The 19,565-nt window shown below is 45.4% G+C and overlaps 1 protein-coding gene across 3 annotated transcripts in view; it reads left to right on the top strand.

Moving 5' to 3' along the window:
- Nucleotides 1–19,565, top strand: part of SIPA1L3 (signal induced proliferation associated 1 like 3) — a 3,185,962-nt gene that overhangs the window by 689,191 nt on the left and 2,477,206 nt on the right. For all 3 annotated transcript variants that reach the window (XM_044062280.1, XM_044062270.1, XM_044062288.1), the window contains exon 5: nt 17,824–17,998. In XM_044062280.1, coding sequence (XP_043918215.1) covers nt 17,824–17,998 — 175 coding nt within the window. The remainder of the gene's footprint in view (nt 1–17,823; nt 17,999–19,565) is intronic.

Genomic DNA, 19,565 nt, shown 5'->3' on the forward strand with positions numbered 1-19,565 from the left:
TATGCTGAAAAGTGGAAAATATATTGTTCTTGGAATCAGTCTCAAGGGAAGGACACAGCAGTGACCTCCTTACCTCTAATCCTGGATTACCTAGTAGAGTTACTCCACAGAGGCCTATCCTACACCTCCATTAAGATTCATGCTTCTGCCATCTCAGCTCATTGTAATACTGAGCCACTTCTTTTTTCTCACCCTCTCATCAAACAGTTCCTGAGAGGGGCTAACAACTTAAGGCCCCTAGGAGAGCACCCACTCCTGCCTGGGACCTTAACTTTGTACTGGAAAAGCTCGCGCTTTTCCCTTTTTAACCTGCTCTCTCAGCAGAGTTAAAATTCCTCTCTTGGAAAACAGCCTTGCTTTTAGCCATAACTTCAGCAAGAAGAGTGTCTGAGTTACAGGTGCTAATGGCTGTAGAACCCTTCATTATTTTCCATCCTGACAGGGTTTCCCTCAGGACTAACCCGTCCTTCATGCCTAAGGTGGTGACCAGTGTGGCTCTAAACCAGTCCATCCATTTGCCAACCTTCCTCTCTAATCCTCAGAATAAAGGGGAAAGGATCCTGCACTCGGACGTGTACAGACAGCTCAGGTTCTACCTGGACAGGACTAAGACTTTCAGAAAATCTAACCAACTGCTAGTCAGCTTTGCTACAGGGACAGAGGGCAAGGCCATTTCAAAACAAACCATTTCCAAATGGATGGCACACTGCATCCATTTCTGCTACTAGCACCATGGAAAACCTTCCTCACAGGGGATCAGGCCACATTCCATTAGGGCCACTTCCACCTCTACAGCATATCTCAGGGGAGTCCCTACCAGGGACATTCTGGAAGCTGCAACCTGGAGTTCTGTACACACCTTCACCAGGCATTACCACTTGCCTATCTTTTCTAAATCCAGGGCTGTATTTGCTACAGCAGTCTTGCAAGGCCTACTAGCCAGCCCTAACACATCTTGACTGTCTCCACCCTTCCTCAGCTTTGGGAATCAACTCAAGTGTAATGACTGCAACAGTGAAACACGAAGAACATAGTGCAGTTCTGTACACTTACTATAAATGTAGATGTTCGAGTGTCTTCACTGTTGCAATCCTGGTTTTCCTCCCTCCAACCCCCTGGCTTTCTGTGTCTTTCTACCTGTCCTTCTATGGCCATGCCTAATGGCATTAGTATTTACTTTTTACTGGTGGTGTTCCCCACCATATAAAAGCTCCCTATTTGGGGGCTCCTTACATTTGGGGCAAGAAAAGCTGATCTAATGGTATCGGCTGCCTGTTTTATACCCCCGGATGACCTGACTTCATGGAAGAAGTGACAGCATCTTTTGCAGAAATACTAAGACTCTGGTATTCGGGCCGACTGAGGGCTACCTGCAGACAGATAACTCAAGTGTAATGACTAAAACAGTGAGTACACTTGAACATCTACATTTATGGTAAGTGTGCGCAACTGTTCTTTCCTATGCTTCTCATTCCAGTATGCCAAAGACATCTGTCGTGGTGGATGCACTCTCCAGACCTCTTAGAGGGCAGGTCTTTTTCTCCCCGTGCAGTGTTGGCCACGGTGACAATGGATGCTGCCCTCCTGAGGGTGGGGGGTGGCACTTCCAGGGGAAGACTGTCCAGGGGATGTGGTCCCAATCAGAGACCAAGCTTAACATCAGTGTTCTGGAGATGAGAGTAGTCGTTCTTATGTTGCAAGCCTTTCTAGACTGCCTTCCTCTAGGGACAATAGCAGGGGACACAGACAACATGACTGTTGTGTGGTACATAAAGAAGGGGGCACACATTCTTTTCTGCTTTATCACTGGGTTATGAGGGTTTGGGAAAGGGCGATATCCTTGGGCTGTTTTCCCCTTGCAATGCATATTCTCGGAGCATCCACCGTGCTGGCATACAAGCTGAGCCAGGGGTATTCTGACGCCGCATGAATGGTCCCTGAATCCACTAGTGGCGAAGCAGATCTTCTGTTGGTGGGGCCAACCAAGCTGCGATCTGTTTGCTTCTCCTCTTACCCAGAAATGCAACAGCTACTTCATCCTCATCCCTCCAGTGGGGGAGTACCCCATTGATCCTAGCCTCCAGGTCTTCTTTATGCCTTCCCTCCATTACCACTAATTCTGAGAGTTCTTCAGAAAGCAAGACTCCTCACGACACAGTTAATCCTCATTGCCCCCTTCTGGCCTTGGCAGGTGTGGTTCCGTCTTCTATGGTCTCATCTGAAGCACCCCCTTGCGTGCTCGATCCGGTGCCAGATCTAATCTCTCACCCATCACTCCTTCCACTTTCAAATCTGTGGACCCTTTGTCAGACAGCTTGGTTTGTCCAATTCTAGTGACTCTTGTCTTGTGTGAAGAACATTATTCTTGCCTCTCAAAAGTCTTTTACCAAGAGAATTTACGGTAGTAAGTGGAAGCGATTCTCTGTCTGCTAAGGGTCAGAGTTTGCATCCATTTTCAGTGCCTATTTCCATCATTCTTTTTTTCCTAGCTTCCCTCTTTCAGGTGGGTGCTAGTTTCTCTACAATTAAAGTTCAGATGGCAGCTATTTCTAATTTTCACCTTAATGACAAGCCTGTGTTTTCTTCTCACCTCTGCAAGGCCTTTTTGAAAGGTGTCTTTTTGTTGTGTCCCCCAGTCAAAGATCCTTTTCCACTGCGGGATCTTGCTCTGATGCTGCAGTCTCAAATCGGCCCTCTTTTGTGCCTGCCGCATCCTGTGATTTTAAATTCCTTTCTTGGAAGACTGCCCTTTTGGTGGTGATAACTTCAGTGAAAAGAGTATCAGAATTGCAAGCTCTTACCATCAGGCTTCCTTATTTGATATTCCATAAAGATAGAGTGCCCTTGAGACCCAGTCCTTCCTTTATGCCAAAAGTGGCAACTGAAGCGAACCTCAGTCTGTCCAACTTCCAGTGTACTTTCCTAATTATGCTAACAAGGGGAAGTACATTTTGCATACTTAGATCTTCATTGGCAGCTTAATTTCTATTTGCGCAGAACTTAGTCTTTTTGCCTCTCAGACCAATTGTTTGTAGCCTTTTGAGTCAACAGGAAGGGCTGAGGTGTTTCAGAAATTACCATTTCCCATTGGATTTCCCAGTGCATCTCTTAAACCTAGTCCTCCTGTGGTTCTCCTTTGCCTCGACCAGCTAAGGCTCATTCTACCAGGTCAGTGGCTACATCAGCTACATTTTCAGCTCATCAATCCTTGCATGACATTTGTGCAGTGGCAACTTGGTCTCCTTCTCTTACCTTTATCATTACAAACTTAACATAGTTTCTAGGGGAAGGGCTTCCTTTGGCTCCACTGTCCTTCCATGAGACCACCTGTGAATGTTCGTTAGCTGGGGACTCTGACCCATATGTAATGAATGGGTGACTAAGATAACATCAGGTTTATAGTTATGTACTTACCATAACTTGGTATCTGTGTTATCCATAGTCACCATTTATCGCAATCCCACCCTCCTATCCCCCTTCTTGAGGGATTGGTTGGAGATTAGCTGGATCTTTTCTGGTGGCAGGTCTACTCTGTCTGTCTTTTTTCTCTCCAGGGCAAACTCGTTCTGAGGTGTTAGAGGGCAGCAGAGCATTATGGGAGGGGACGAGCTTGAGCTAAGCTGTTGTCCAAGTATTGACGGCTCACATCCGACGTTGGATCTTAGACCCATACGTGATGAATGGTGACTATGGATAACAGAGATACCAATTTATGGTAAGTTCATAACTATTAATGTGAAGTTGTCCTATCTCGCATTCATTCTTACCGATGGGTTTGGAGCCGATCCTCTGTTCCGACGCAGCTGTTTTCGCAAGCTGGAGTCCAATTCCCTATCCCATGATGCGCTAGTCCTCCAACTCAGATCTCATTTGTCGCAGAAATAGATCGAGAGTTTTCTATGCCAACTCAGGCTAAGTACAGACTTTTCAATATATTTTACAGTTTAATTTTCATAGTTTCCTTAAAAAAATAGTTTGGAGGTCTTTATCCTCATTATAATGTGCTGTTTGCTATTCGTTTTGTTAAAATATAATCCTTTAGTTATAACTTAGGTCCTCAGTTGTTGGGCATGTTCTTACCCTATCCCCTTTCTTCAGAATTAATATTTCTAATAGTAGTTCTTTGTTAAAGTTGTGTATTTTTTGCGTCAAAAGAGAGTATCTTGATAGTTTGCTCATTATAGTCTGCAGTGCTTAACTTTGTAGTAGAGTTTATATAGGTAGTTAGCATTTCCATTTATCAGTTAGATATTAGCAGTTAACCTTATCATACTTGCAGTAGTCCGTTTTTTTGGAGGACTCCTTTTTCCTTTTATTCGAAGGGATTAGTGTATGTGTGTGTGTGTGTGTGTGTGTGTTTCCCTTAGAGTCTAGTAGTTACCTTTATAGATATTTGTTGTACTATAACCTCATGTAAATTAGAGAGGTTCAAGCCAATTCTTTCTTTGCAAAATCTTATGGATTTAAGTCAAACTACCTTAAAAAATATCTAAACAGTTGAAAGACTCAAAACTTTCTGGATTTAAGAAGTGTCCTAAGTTTGGGTAAAAATATCAATAACTGATGGTCACACGGAATGTGTATATTGCTTGGGAAAAATTCATTTGCAGGACTCTTGTGCTATATGTCATTCTATTAGCTCAAGTCCTGCAGGAGAGGAAAAACAAACTGATTTTAAGAGGGCTTCTAAAGTCCTCATTTACTGAAGCCCTTGAACAAGGTCAAGAAGTACAAAAAGGTAAGTAACCTACTTCTGAAAAATCCTCAAAAAGATCTGCTACTTCATCAGAGTCAGAGCCATCTAAAAAGGCACCGAGATCATCTCCGACTGCTTCTAACGAAGTACACACTGCAAAAATTTCAACCTCTGCTCCACTGTCATTGGAACCAGTGGTTTTACAAGTAAGGAGCTGGTCTCCTGCACTGTAGCCGGTATCTCCAACCTTGAGATTACCTATTTTCAGGTATCAGCATCTCTGGCCCCCATTGACTAGGTCCTCAAGAAGTCTTTTTGATTTGGATGTGGATTGCGCTGTGTGGAGACTGCTAAAGACACCAGCGCTAGCCAAATTATCGGAACTGACCCTTAGGACTTTGGAACCAACTGGGCCTTTCCCCTCTTCTTCGATTCCTCCTCCGACCTGACCTGTGGTCTCAGAGCCGGAATGTGTGGAGCCAGTGGTGACTGGTTTGTTGAAGACCTACCCCAGGTTCTTTGGCTCCAACTGCTTCCATGCTGTCCGTGGAGTTTAGGGGCCGACACTCATCGGTCGGGTCCGGGAGATTGAGTGGAGACGATTTTTTTGTCAGATCTGACTCTTCGCCTCGGCTCCTGTGAGCTTGGCCCCTACCTCTGATTTGGAGCCTGCTCCTGTGGCACTGGGAGTGTCTAGTGGTTCCTCGCCCTAGGGGAGTGGAGCCTTTGAGGCTATGAGAAGAGCTCTGTCCACAGAGACAGCTTCACCATCTGCTGCACCCAGTCTATCCCTTAAAGCACCGGTATCCTTCTTGGCAGAATCGACTCCAAAAAGGTACAGAGACCCAGATCTTCAGGTAGCCCCAGTGGATGGTCCCTTGTCTTACGAGACCTCTCCAGAATACCCTTCTGAAGATGCTCCTTGAAAGAAAACTTGCAAGAGGAAGCATTTAGACTCCCCACAGGAGTCACTTGCATCAGACATGGACCTCGATAAATCAGAAGCGTCCCCACAGTGACCCTCCGAGGATGTCTCCTTTGCAGACATCCTAGAGATCCTAAAGCAGAGAGGTGGCTGGTCGTCCATTAACCCTACTAAAGAGGAGTCTATGTACCTGAAAACTTTTGGGTCTCAACCTTCCACCTCTTGAGTGTCTCCACCTTTCAACTAGCTCTTGAAATTGCTTTGTCGAAAGGCGTGGGAGTCTCCAGACACAGTGGAGCCCGTCCCTAGGAGGCCAGATAAAGTTCATAACCAGTCCACAAGGCAAAAGTTTTCTAACAAAAGATGTTCCAGTGGATGCTGTGGTGGCGACAGCAGCAACTAAGAAGGAGTTATCGGAAACAGCATCTGTTCATCAGCCAAATAAGGATTCGCAGATGATGGACAGATATGGAAAGTGCATGTTTTCATCAGTGGCCTCCACACTCAGTTCTCTGAACTACTTTACCCATTTTACTAGATTACAGAGAGATCTCATTAAAGACCTAGGAGATACTCTCCAGGGTTCAGTAGCTGAGGGGTTATCCGAGAAAGTATCATCCCAGCTCTCCACCCTTAACTCCCTAGTGAACTCCTCCATGATATCTCTTATGCAGCCGATGGGGCGAGTAGGTCAACATTTCAGGAATTGCCCTTAGGAGACATTCCTGGATGTGCCTCTGTAATTTCTCAAAATCCTTCAAGTCATCCTTCATAAGCACCTCCTTTGATGGTTCGTCCCTTTTCGGACTGAAGGTAAAAGAAATCTTAGCCTGGTGTGAACAAGAGGGAAAGACTCTCTCTTCTCTGGGAGTACTTTTTTCCACACCTTCCAGACCCTATCCCAAAAGTCAAAATGGGGGAAAGATGTGGTTCCAGCAATCCCAGAGAATTTTTCCTGACACACATGCTCAATCCTCCTTCAGGGGCAGAGAAAGAGGAAATAACGGAGGATGCCACCCATGCGGCAGAGGGGGGGTCCGCAGAACCAGGTTGATCAGAAATCTTTTTCCAGAAAACCCTTTCAGCACTCCTAAGAGGAGGCCCGTTTGTCCCACTCTGGAGGCAGTTGGGGTATGCTTATCTTTGCACCCAGTCACCTGGCTAAAAATTACAAAAGACTCATGGGTGCAAAGAATCATATCCAGGGATTACTCAATACCTTTTTCAATCCCACCTCTCTCAAACAAAAGGATACCAGATGTTCCACCCAGTCAAGGGGATCAAGCAACCATAGAAATTCAAAAGTTGCTAAAAAAAGAGCCATCTAGTCAGTCCCCGTAGACCAAGTAGGATCTGGAATTTACTGAAGGTTCTGTTTAGTTTCAAAGAAAACCGGGGACTGGAGTCCAGTACTGGATCTCGGCAGACTAAACAAGTCAGTGAAGAAGACAAAGATGTCCTTCAAGGATGCATCTGCAGTCATAACATATGGGTTGTCCTGCCTCAGGCATCCCTTCGGTCGGCCGGATTCCAAAGTCTGGGTCTGGCCTCGCCTGATGTCGCACTTTCCCCGACGTCAGAGCTTCTGGGGTATAAAGGCATCAGCCGACGCCATTTTCCTCAGTCTTTCTTGCCGCGCGGTGCCCGAAGCAGAAGCTGTTCGCAAGTGCCGGTCAGTCAGATCCAGAGATTTCAGCTACCGAAGACTTCGAAAAAAGCTAAGTACCCCGTTGGGGACTCTTTCTTGCCTCAGCCGATGTCAGACAAAGTAAATAATTGTTTAACTTGTGGGAAACAAATACCTCATAAGGATTTCCATTCTTACTGCCTTCCTTGCTTAGGCCCAGACCACGACGTATCAGCTTGTTTAGCCTGTGCCTCCTTCAACCGACGGACTCTTAGACGTCGGTCGGAGTTTGCAGAAGAATTTTTCGGAACCGCTTTTGCATATAAAATGCCGTCGGAGACTCCGACTACGCATATGGCCAAAAAACGCAGGGAAAAGGACCGACACTCGCGGCCCGCGGTTTCGGCTGAAACCATGGTTAGGCCTACCGCGAGTGTCTCTGTTTCAGCTGAAACCGATTCCTCGGTTCTTACTACGACCGAAACCATACCTCCGAAAACCGAGGCCAGAGAGGCCCCGGCTGAGTCGGCTTCAGAAATCCCTACCGAAGCTAGCGCTCAAGAATTGTCTGACACCATTCCATTGGACATTTCTACTCCTGCACGTGGGGCAGCTAGGCCCCCAGCTTCTATGTCTATTAAGGCCTTCTCCAGGGCTAAAGCTGCCAAACTTTCAAAAGCTTTACCTGCCAAATCTACTTCACAGAGGCCTTCCTCAAGTTCTCAGATTATCAGTCTTGCTGAGGACCTTATATCCTTAATTAGGGGTTCCCAACCTCACCCAGACAGGGCATCCCAACCTCCACCTGACAAAAGGCCTAGGACTGAACCCTCTGAACCTCTCTCCTCTGATTACTCCACGGATGGATCTGATTTGTCAGACCATCAGGAAGGGGCCTATTCGCCTTATGAGGATTCTGATGCAGAAGACTCTATTCCTTCGGCCTCCCCTCCTGAAGAATTTTCCTTTGGGGAGACTTTACACTCAATGAGGGAACACTTTCAATGGCAGGGTCAGGATTTTTCTGATTCTAGAAGATTAAGGACATTTTTACATTTGCCCCAGCATAGGCCCTTAGCCGTACCACCAGTGCTAACTGTAATTGATGATGTGTCTAATGATGTCAGTTCTGCACCTGATTCTCTTCCCCCGGCCCCTGTCAAGCCTGGCAGATATTACAGGGTCCCGGATTCTCACTTCCACCTGTATAAAGCCCATGCTGCAGACCCAGAAACTATTTCTCAGGGCCCTAAAGGTGTTGCAGCTGCCACTGCCAAAAATCCCCTACCCTCTGAAAGAGAGTCTAGAGCATTAGAGAGATGGGGTAAAAAGGTTTATACATCTGCTACTCTTTCTGCCAGGGCATTAAACTGTCAATTCCATATGATACAGTACCAAGAATATTTGTTAGATCAGCTGAATAAAAAGCTTTCTTCTCCTGAACCTTTAGACCGTAAATCCCTTCAGGATTTGGTACACAACTCTCAGCAGGTCAGTAATCATTTCTTAAAATGTGGCTATGATGCACTGGAGGCTTCATTTAGATCAGCTATGACTGGGGCAGTAATTGTAGGCATGCCTGGCTAAAAGAGCAATCCTTGCCAGACCATGTCAAGGCTAAACTCCTAGATGCTCCAATGGAGAAACAAAGTTTATTTGGCTCCCCTGCACAGGAGATTCTAAAGAAAGTGGAAGAAAAAGCAAAATCTGGGCAAACAGTAAAGGAATTTCTGCAGGTCCAACCTCCGAGGTTCAGCAGAAACTGGCCTTCAAAGAATTGGTCCTTTCCAGACACCTCCAGAGCACAGAGGGGCAGGAATAGACGCCCTAGAGGCAGAGGTCAATCAAAGGGTGCCTACAGGGGCCGTCACTGGCAGCCTGCCAACCAAAGGAGTAGTGCCACAGCTGCAACTACAACCAGTACCACAGGACAGACACAATGACTTGACTCTGATTCCACCTACCAGGGAACAACTGGAAGCTCCCTTGGGCGGAAAGCTGGCTTTATTCTCAAAAAACTGGCATTGCATTACAAAGGACACATGGACATTGCAAACAATAGACAAAGGATACAGGTTTCACTTCCACACTTTACCAAAAAGGAGCGGAATGCCAAACCTTCCACCAAACCAGAAGCCAGAGGCTTTAAGACAAATCAACAATTTACTTCAGATGAAAGCGATAGAAAGGGTACCATCTATGGAACAAGGCCAAGGATTTTACTCCAGACTATTCCTTGTACCAAGAAAAGAAAACCAATGGAGGCCTATTCTTGACTTGTCCGCACTGAACACATATCTCATTGTGCCAAAATTCAAAATGCTGACCCTACAGCAACTTCTTCCCATGTTGGGCAAGGAGTCTTGGCTGGTGACTCTAGATCTCAAGGAGGCATACCTGCACGTCCCTATCCGACCAGATTGCAGAAGACAACTCAGATTTCTTGCAGGATCAGAGCATTATCAATTCTCAGCATTACCCTTTGGCTTATCTACCGCGCCCAGAGTATTCACGAAATGCCTGGCATCAGTAATTGCACATTGCAGACTTCAGGGAATTCAAATCTACCCATACCTGGACGACTGCCTAATACAAGCGGACAACAAGACAAAATTGATAAAGGATTTGGCCTATGTCATACACCTGTTACAGGCCTTGGGATGCACAGTCAACATCCAAAAGTCAAGACTAGTGCCATCCCAAAGGATAACCTTTTTGGGTGCGGATCTGGACACAATAACTCAGATGGCTTTTCTCACAGAAGAAAAACAAAAACAACTTCCAGATTACTTCATGACTTTGACAAGACAAGCTCAGCTTACTGCAAGGAAAGTCCTGCAGGCCCTGGGTTATATGGCATCCTGCATAATCTTGATCCCGCATGCCAGGCTGCATATGAGGAAATTACAATGGTACCTAAGGAATGTATGGTCTCAACACAGGCACAGTCTAGAAACCATGATACCAATCATTCCATGCCTTCAAAAGGAATTCCTGTGGTGGGCTCAGGCCTGCCAGTCCAACAGAGGGTTGCCTTTCAACAAACCAAAACCAAGGCAGACCATCACCACGGACGCCTCAGACCTAGGATGGGGAGCACACATGGAGGACAAATGTATCCAAGGCCTATGGTCTCAAGGCCAGCTAAACTTGCACATAAATCAAAAGGAGATGCTGGCAGTGAAGCATGCAGTTGAGGCATTCAGACCATTCCTCCAGCAAGGACATCTGCTGATAAGGACAGACAACACCACGGTCATGTGGTACATAAACAAACAGGGAGGCACGCATTCCTACCCTCTATGCCGGATGGCAGTGGATCTGTGGAACCTAGGCCTGAATCTCAATATCCAGCTGCAGGCCAAATTCGTACCAGGAAAAGAGAATTCACTAGCAGACAGCTTAAGCAGAACTACCACGGATGCTCACGAATGGGTGCTGCATCCAGACATCTTCAAACTCATAACAAAGAAATGGGGAATGCCAGAGATAGATCTGTTCGCCTCCCCACTCAACCACCAACTGAAGAAATTCTGCTCAAGGACATACCACCCACAAGCCTGGAGGGTGGACTCTCTCTCTTTCAGCTGGAATGCCCTAACAGTGTATGCATTTCCACCTCTCCCATTGATGTACAAGGTTCTACTGAAGATCAGGGAGGAACAGCCAAAGGTGATACTAATAGCTCCGGACTGGCCAAGACAGCACTGGTATCCGCTACTGAGAAGCATGTCTCAGGCGAACTCATGGCCTCTACCCCTATGGCCTCTTCTTCTAACGCAGAACAATTTCAAGACCCTGCATCAAAACTTGAAAACACTGCAACTAACTGCCTGGAAAATTGCTTAAAACCAAACCAAACTGTCTTATCTCAGAGGGTCAAGGACATTATCCTGGAGGCTCGCAGACCCTCCACAAGGAAGACATACTCAGCTAAATGGAAGAGATTCCTCATTTGGAGCACATCAAAGGGCACAGATGTCACAGTGGCTAACCTAGCACACATCCTAGAATACTTAGCAGAATTGTTCCACAATGGCCTGTCCTACTCTTCCATTAAGATTCATGCTTCAGCAATTTCAGCAGAATACAATATGGATCCTCCTATCTTCTCTCACCCTCTTCTCAGACAATTTTTGAGAGGGATCAAAAATGTTAAACCTCCAAGGAGACCCCCTCTGCCTGCATGGGATCTCAATTTTGTGCTGGAAAAATTGACACTACCTCCTTTTGAACCAGCAGCATCAGCAGACTTACAGTTTTTATCTTGGAAAACTGCTTTCCTTCTGGCAATCACTTCAGCAAGAAGAGTATCCGAGTTACAGGCATTAATGGCAGTGCAGCCTTTCCTTATTTTTCACCAGGATAGAGCGTCTCTGAGAACCAATCCTACTTTCATGCCAAAGGTGGTATCCAGGGTATCCTTGAACCAAGCTATTAATTTGCCTACGTTCTTCCCTAACCCACAGAACAAAGGAGAAAAACTTTTGCACACCTTGGATATACACAGACAACTATGCTACTATCTGGACAGAACTAAAACCAGCAGAAAAACTGACCAACCATTTGTAGCATATGCAACTGGGGTGCAAGGAAAAGCAATTTCCAAACAGACAATTTCAAAATGGATAGGAAATTGCATTCGCTTTTGCTACTCTTTTCATGGAAAGACAGCTCCTGAAAATATCAGGCCTCATTCCACAAGGGCCACAGCCACCACTACAGCTTTCCTACGAGGGGTGGCTACCAAGGACATTTTAGAAGCTGCTGCTTGGAGCTCCGTGCATACATTTGCCAAGCATTACAATCTACCTTTATACTCCAGATCCCGAGCAGGCTTTGCAACTGCAGTTTTACAGGGGATCTTAACTACACCATCCTTATCTTAGTACCTCCTCCCCCAGTTTGGCTATGGTATTCTACCCATATGTTATGACTGCAGATGCATCCTTGAAGGACATAGTACAGTTTTGTACCTACCATAAATGTAGATGTCCGATAGGTATGCATCTGCAGTCAGGATTACCCACCCTCCTTCCCCTCTGTGGTATTCCTAGGGTGCTTACCCCTCTTTCAGCTAGCTGGGGGAATCTATTATGGTGTATTTGTTTGTTTGTATATATGTATATATATATATTTTGCTACTGTTTGGAACATTCAACATTTATCCAAATTTAGCCTTCATAGAGGGCACCTGGCATCTGGGGCAAGAAACACTGAGGAAAATGGCGTCGGCTGATGCCTTTATACCCCAGAAGCTCTGACTTCGGGAAAAGTGTGACATCAGCCGAGGCCAGACCCAGACTTTGGAATCCGGCCGACCGAAGGGCTGCCTGAGGTAGGACAACCCATATGTTATGACTGCAGATGCATACCTATCGGACATCTACATTTATGGTAGGTACAAAACTGTACTTTCTGGATGGTCACGTTGCAGTCAGTACTTCCCTTTCTGGGGAAAAACCGCTGGATGTGCTCTGTAGACCTTCAGGATGCGTACTACCACATAAAAATGGACAGACCATCCAGGAGGCACCTGCGCTTTCGGCTGGGAGCCAGTCGCTGTCAATTTTGAGCTCTGCCCTTTGGCATCACTACAGCCTCCATTGTGTTCACCAAATGTATGGCAGTTGTCATGGCTCATCTGAGATGGCTAGGATTCCAGGTGTTTCCATACTTAGATGACTGGCTCCTATCCGCCACCACCCAAGCAGCTACTACTTCAATAAGGAACACGACATTACAGCTATTTGCAGTGTTGAGAATTACTGTCAATTACGAAAAATCTGCCTTATTGCCATCTCAACATACCGTTTTTATAGGAGCAAAGCTAAACACAAATACAATGATGGCAAGACTTCCAGAGGAAAGGATTCAGGTCCTTTGAAAACAGGTGCTGAATCTCCTGCACAAAACAAAAGCCCAAGCCAGAGAGGTTCTGAAGATTCAAGGCACAATGACAGCTTCTATCATAGTAGTTCCTATGGCGCGCATGCATATGAGGATCTTACAGTGGCTTCTTTTTGCCCAGTGGACTATACAAATGCTCCCAGTGTCCCACAAAATAACCCTGTCGCCAGCTTGCAAAAAGGATCTATTTTGGTGGCTTCATTCAGACCACGTAATGATAAGGAATCCCTTTATTCCTCCAGTGCAACTAGCCACAGTGACCACGGACTCTTCCCAGATAGGGTAGGGTGGCATTATCTGGAAAAATCAGCCCAAGGCACTTGGAAGAAACACAAGATTCACTTGCACATGAATGTTCTGGAGATGAGAGCGGTGCGTCTAGCGTTGCTGGCATTCCAAGACTCTCTACCTGTAGGAAAAATTGCAATTCAGACAGACAATATGCCAGTGGTACGGTACATAAGCAAACAAGGAGGAACCAGATCTTATCCCCTATGTTGAGAGGCCCTGAGAGTATGACAATGGGCGACGTCCTCCCAACGCTTTCTAATAGTAACACACATCCTGGGGAAATCCAGTGTGATTGCGGACAAATTCAGCAGACATATACTGATACCACACAAGTGGTCCCTCAAACAAGAAGTAGCAGAGAGCATTTTCCGCAGATGTGGCCAGCCTTGCTGTGACCTTTTTGCCACATCCACAAACACAAAATGCAGTGACTGTTTTGCCCTGATTCCACCTTAGGGGAAGTCCCCAAGGGATGCACTCATACACAGTTGACCCCCGGGTCTCCTGTACACCTTTCCTCCCTTTCTGTTAATACCCAAAGTAATTCAGAAAGCCAAATTGTTTGGAAGGACCTTAATTCTGATAGCCCCTTACTGGCCTTGTCAAATTTAGCTCCCCTTCCTACAACCTTATCTTTAAGAAGAACCTTTGATCCTGGACCCACTACCAGATCTTCTGATACATTCTTCAGGAGTTCTTCACCCCTCTCTCAAATCCCTCCAGTTCCAAACATAGCCAAGTTACAAAATCTTTCATTGCCCACTCGACACATTTTGATATCTTCCCATAAAATCTCTACGAGAAAATTGTATCTTAGCAAGTGGAAAAGATTCTCTGTTTGGGCCCTACAGAATAAGATTGACCCCTCTTTCTCGTCTAGGTGAAAATGGACAAAACATCATGTCACATAGATTGTGCAAAGCGTTTTTAAAGGGCACTTATCTCTTAAGACCAACAATAAAATCTCCACTACCACCATGCAATCTTAATTTTGTCTTATCAAGAATAATTCTTCCACCTTTTGAGCCGGCGTCGTCATGTCATCTGAAATTTTTAACTTGGAAAACCATCTTCTCAGTGGCCATCACCTCAGCCAGAAGGGTATCAAAACTGCAAGCATTGTTTATCAAACCCCCACATCTAGTGTTTCATAATGATAGGGTTTCTCTATGTAGTAATCCGTCTTTCCTAACAAAGGTGTGTTCAGAGTCGAACTTAAATCAGACCATTGAGTTACCAGTATTTTTTCCCCAAGTATGGCAATAAGGCAGAATACATGCTACACCAACTTGATGTGCACAGGCAGTTACATTTCTATTTACATAGAACAAAGGAATTTAGGAACTCAGATCAACTTTTTGTGCCCTTTTCAGATGCCAAAAAGGGTACACCTGTAGCAAAGTCACTCTGTCCAGATGGCTGTCAGACTGTATTTCCTTTACTTATAATTTGCTGTATAAAGAACTTCCAGGTAAAATAAAGGCTCATTCAAGTAGGGCAATTGCCACTTCTTCAGCCTTTCGTGTCAGAGTGCCTATAGATACCATTTGTGCACGGCAACATGGGGAACTCCACATACTTTTATTACTCATTACAAAGTGTATACTGCCTCCAGGGGCAGGGCACCCTTTGGGTCCACTGTGCTGAAGAATATACTCCCATGAGCCACCCAGGAATAATGGTGCTAGGGACGCTGTCCCATCAGTAGGAATGAATGCAAGATAGGACAACTTCACATAGAGGCAAACAAGATCTGAATTGGAGCACTAGTGCATCATGGGATAGGGAATTAGCCTCGAGCTAGCTGGAGACCTCATGCTTGTGAAAATGGCCGAACTGGAGCCGAGGATTGGCTCCGAACCCATTGATAAGAAAGAATAGTGAGGTGGACAACTCACATGGAACGTTATGGTAAGAACATAACTTCTTTTTTTATGCCGTATGGCCCTTGGTGTCTCAGCACTGGTCCCCTTCAAAACATCTAAAACCCATAACATCTAATTTCATAACATCGAGACCAGAACATCTAAAACCCATAACATGGAAATTGTGCATCAGAACATTGAACACTACAAATCACATAAAAAATAACACCCCCTCCACATATAACAACACCAAACTACCAAATACACTTTTTTACTACGTTTCTCCAGGGGACTCCATCCCCACACCTCCCATAAATTAAATATACCAACTTCGAGATCGCACTACAGTGGGAAAAAGTTACTTTCCTAACCCTACTGTATCACGATCACCATAAAGAATATACACATAATGTCTATATCACTTGCCTGTATTACCTAAAAAACACATATAGAATGGCAAAATAAATGCTATGTAAAGAGTATTAATTCCAACACTATATAAATAGTAACTATAGAAATGAAAACTACAACATGTTATGGGTTTTAGATGTTTTGAAGTAGACCCCTCAGCACATGCAGTATTAAAACAGGGCCTGCTGCAGCAGCCTGGTGATGTGTTCATGCTTAAAGGAAACTGCTTAGAGTTGTCTGCAGTGCAAATGCTGCTTTACAGGCTGGAGCCTCTCCCATCCCTTAGATTTCCTTGTCAGATGTCAGTCTTGCAGAAGACCCAGGATGCTTACTCCTTCCTAGGATGATCAAGCCATCATCTGTCCACCCCTCCCCGGCCATCTGTTGTAACATCTGGGTCACTACTTGGTCCTATGGCATCTGTATTGCCATCACAGCTTTATTCGTTTGCATCACCAAGTCAGTTTTTGCACTGCAGGTTTGTGTTGTGACATTATTCCTGTCATGCATTGAACAGGTGAGTAATGATACATTTAGTACAAGGTGTTTTAATATTTGGAGTACTTTTGAGGAAAGGATTACTCTTGTCATTATGTGTGTATGGTTTTCGATATTAGATTTTAGTTGTCTGTGCAGAATGTTCTTTCAGTACTGATGTAAGGACAATGCTAAGTAGCAGAATGGGGAACTGTGGTAATGAAAAATAACAGCGGGCATTCTACTCTGCCTCTGTTTATGAAGCGGTTTTCTGATTGTTGACTTCTTGGGTTATGTTTAACTTAGTTTGACATGCTCCAGAGGGCATACATTTTGTGTGATAGCCAGCCTGCCAGTATAGTAATCTACAACTTTGACAGAGGTTTGGAGTAGACACTTTGTTGATTTGAGAAGACCTGTTGGGAAGAGGAGGGCTGAGTACCTGGTGGGTGTATCTTTGTTTCTTAGGGGATGGCTGAGGCTGATAGTGTTCCCACTTTTTAAGATGTCAAAGTGGGACACTGTCTGTAGACGCATGAGATTTTGCTTGGCTCGAGATGGACCTGGGACCCAAGTGACAAGGGTTTTATTAGTAGCCCTGGCAGTGGATGAGCCAAGCAGGGAGGGGGGAAGAATGAAGGTACATGGCCTGCTCATCTTTCCTGGGGAATGGGGATGAGTATAAGCACTTGGGAACACGTGGTAGTGTGATTTCCCTTTTTGAGACTGGGGAAGCCACCAGTTCTGCTTTGGAGGAAGGGCCAGGGCTGCTTGGCAGAAAGCTTTCTTGTAGAAGTGATGAGACATCCTCTGCAGTCAGCCAATTGTATGTCACGTTCCTGTCTGTCTCATGTGGGAGATAAGACTGTAAACTAAAATCTCAAACCACGTACGGTGGCTGCAGGAAGGCCCCTCTTGAATAACCCTCACCCCTGGTGATGGGGAATGAATAGGCCAATTGGCCGGGAGGGAGGGAGGTGATAGACAGCAGGGCCAAAGTGAGAAGGGGAAAAAATAACTACATGATATTTTACAAGCAGTTCATAACCACAGCCAGTGCAACTGGTTTAACTTTACCTTTGTGCCCAAAGAAAATGTCATGTCTGTAATATTTGAGACATTTGTATTGTTACATGTCATGCAAAGGTGTTTCAGATTATGAATATTTTTTATGCAACAGTTCGACAATAGTAAGAAAATCTCTTATCTCAAAATCTCAGGACACATGCCATTATTTCACAGTGCAGAGTTTCCCATATAGGAACTGTCCTACATAAAGAGAGGTAGGTGGTAACTCTTGAATGCTGAGCTGGAATAAGAGCTTAGGAAGAACAGATGACATGAAAAGTACTCATCTGGTCCAGGACTGCTGTAGTGGCCTTCTCACTGATGCTGGAAGTCTGGGTGCAGACAAAGAAAACAAATGTGTGAAATGTTACATGCATCTAGTAAACTGTGTTAGTAATTGCATATGCTTCTGCTACTACACAGATGGTGATTTGTGCAATTAACAAAAACTGGGTTTTTTTTAAATGCTGTATATCATTATGCATATGCACATTTTTCATGTTTCTGGTGAAGTTGCCTGTTAGATTGTAAAACAGTTTGTTGCTGATTTCAGCTTAGTAAAAAACACAAGGTTGGAGTTCTGTACTGTAAAGCTGGCCAGAGTACTGAAGAGGAGATGTACAACAATGAAGAGGCTTCAGCCCCATTTGAAGAGTTCATGTTGCTTCTTGGAGAAAAGGTCTGTCTCAAGGGTTTTACGAAGTATGCTGCTCAGCTGGACACTAAAAGTAAGTCAGTAATCCTCTTTAAACATTAGCAAAGCTTCTCCCTATTATAGGATTGCATTTTATGTGCGTGCTTCCATTTACCACATGGTTCATCTTCTGCAGGCTGTGTTTGTCATTCTCCCTCCATTCTTGATGTCCTTCAAGGATGCATCTGCAGTCCTAACAAATGGGTTGTCCTGCCTCAGGCAGCCCTTCGGTCGGCCGGATTCCAAAGTCTGGGTCTGGCCTCGGCTGATGTCGCACTTCACCCGACGTCATAGCTGCTGTTAATTGGGTATAAAGGCATCAGCCGACGCCATTTTCCTCAGTCTTTCTTGCAGCGGTGCCAAGCAGAAGCTGTTCGCAAGTGCCGGTCGGTCAGATCCAGAGATTTCTACTACCGAAGACTTCTAAAAAGCTAAGTACCCCGTTGGGGACTCTTTCTTGCCTCAGCCGATATCAGAAAAAGTAAATAATTGTTTAACTTGTGGGAAACAAATACCTCATAAGGATTTCCACTCTTACTGCCTTCCTTGCTTAGGCCCAGACCACGACGTAGCAGCTTGTCTAGCCTGTGCTTCCTTCAACCGACGGACACTTAGACATCGGTCGGAGTTTGCGGAGGAGTTTTTTGGTCCCGCTTTTGCTTACAAAATGCCGTCGGAGACTCCGACTTCACAATTATCTAAAAAGCGTAAGGAAAAGGACCGACACTCGCGGTCCACGGTTTCGGCCGAAACCATGGTTAAGCCAACCGCGAGTGTCTCGGTTTCGGCTGAAACCGAGTCCTCGGTTCTTCCTTCGGCCGAAAACATACCTCCGACAGCCGAGGCCTCACACAGCATGGCTGAATCTGCTACTGAAATTTCTCCTGCTGTAGCAGGCACCCAGGATTTATCAGATACTATTCCTTTAGACATATCTACTCCTGCACGTGGAGCTGCTAGGCCCCCTGCATCCATGTCTATCAAGGCTTTCACCAGGGCTAAAGCAGCTAAATCTTCTAAGGCCTTGCCTGCTAAAACCCCCTCACACAGGCCTAGCTCTAGTTCACAAATGCTCAGCCTGGCAGAGGATCTCATTTCTTTGATCAGGGGATCCCAACCTCACCCTGACAGGGCCTCTCATCCCCCTCCAGAGAAGAGGCCTAGAGCAGAGCCCCCTGAGCCAGTTTCTACGGATTATTCCTCTGATGATTGAGAAAACTCAAATCCTCCAGAAGGCCCTTATTCTCCATATGAGGATTCTGACGCAGAAGACTCCATTCATTCTGCCTCTCCTCCTGAGGAATTTTCTTTTGGGGAAACCTTGCATGCTATGAGAGAGCAATTTCAATGGCAGGGCCAGGATTTTTCAGATTCTAGGAAACGGCTAAGGACCTTTTTACATTTGCCACAGCATAGGCCTTTAGCCATTCCTCCAGTACTAACAGTTGTGGATGATGCATTTAATGATGCTTGTACTGCCCCCTGACTCTCTTCCTCTGGCCCCTGCTAAGCCCGACAGATTCTACAGGGTCCCGGACACACATTATCACTTGTATAAGACTCCTATTGCAGATCCTGAAACTATTTCTCAGGGTCCAAAA

Source organism: Protopterus annectens, chromosome 1.part0 (assembly GCF_019279795.1).
Source record: "Protopterus annectens isolate FY-2018-M chromosome 1.part0, PAN1.0, whole genome shotgun sequence".
NCBI classification, from domain to species: Eukaryota; Metazoa; Chordata; order Ceratodontiformes; family Protopteridae; genus Protopterus; species Protopterus annectens.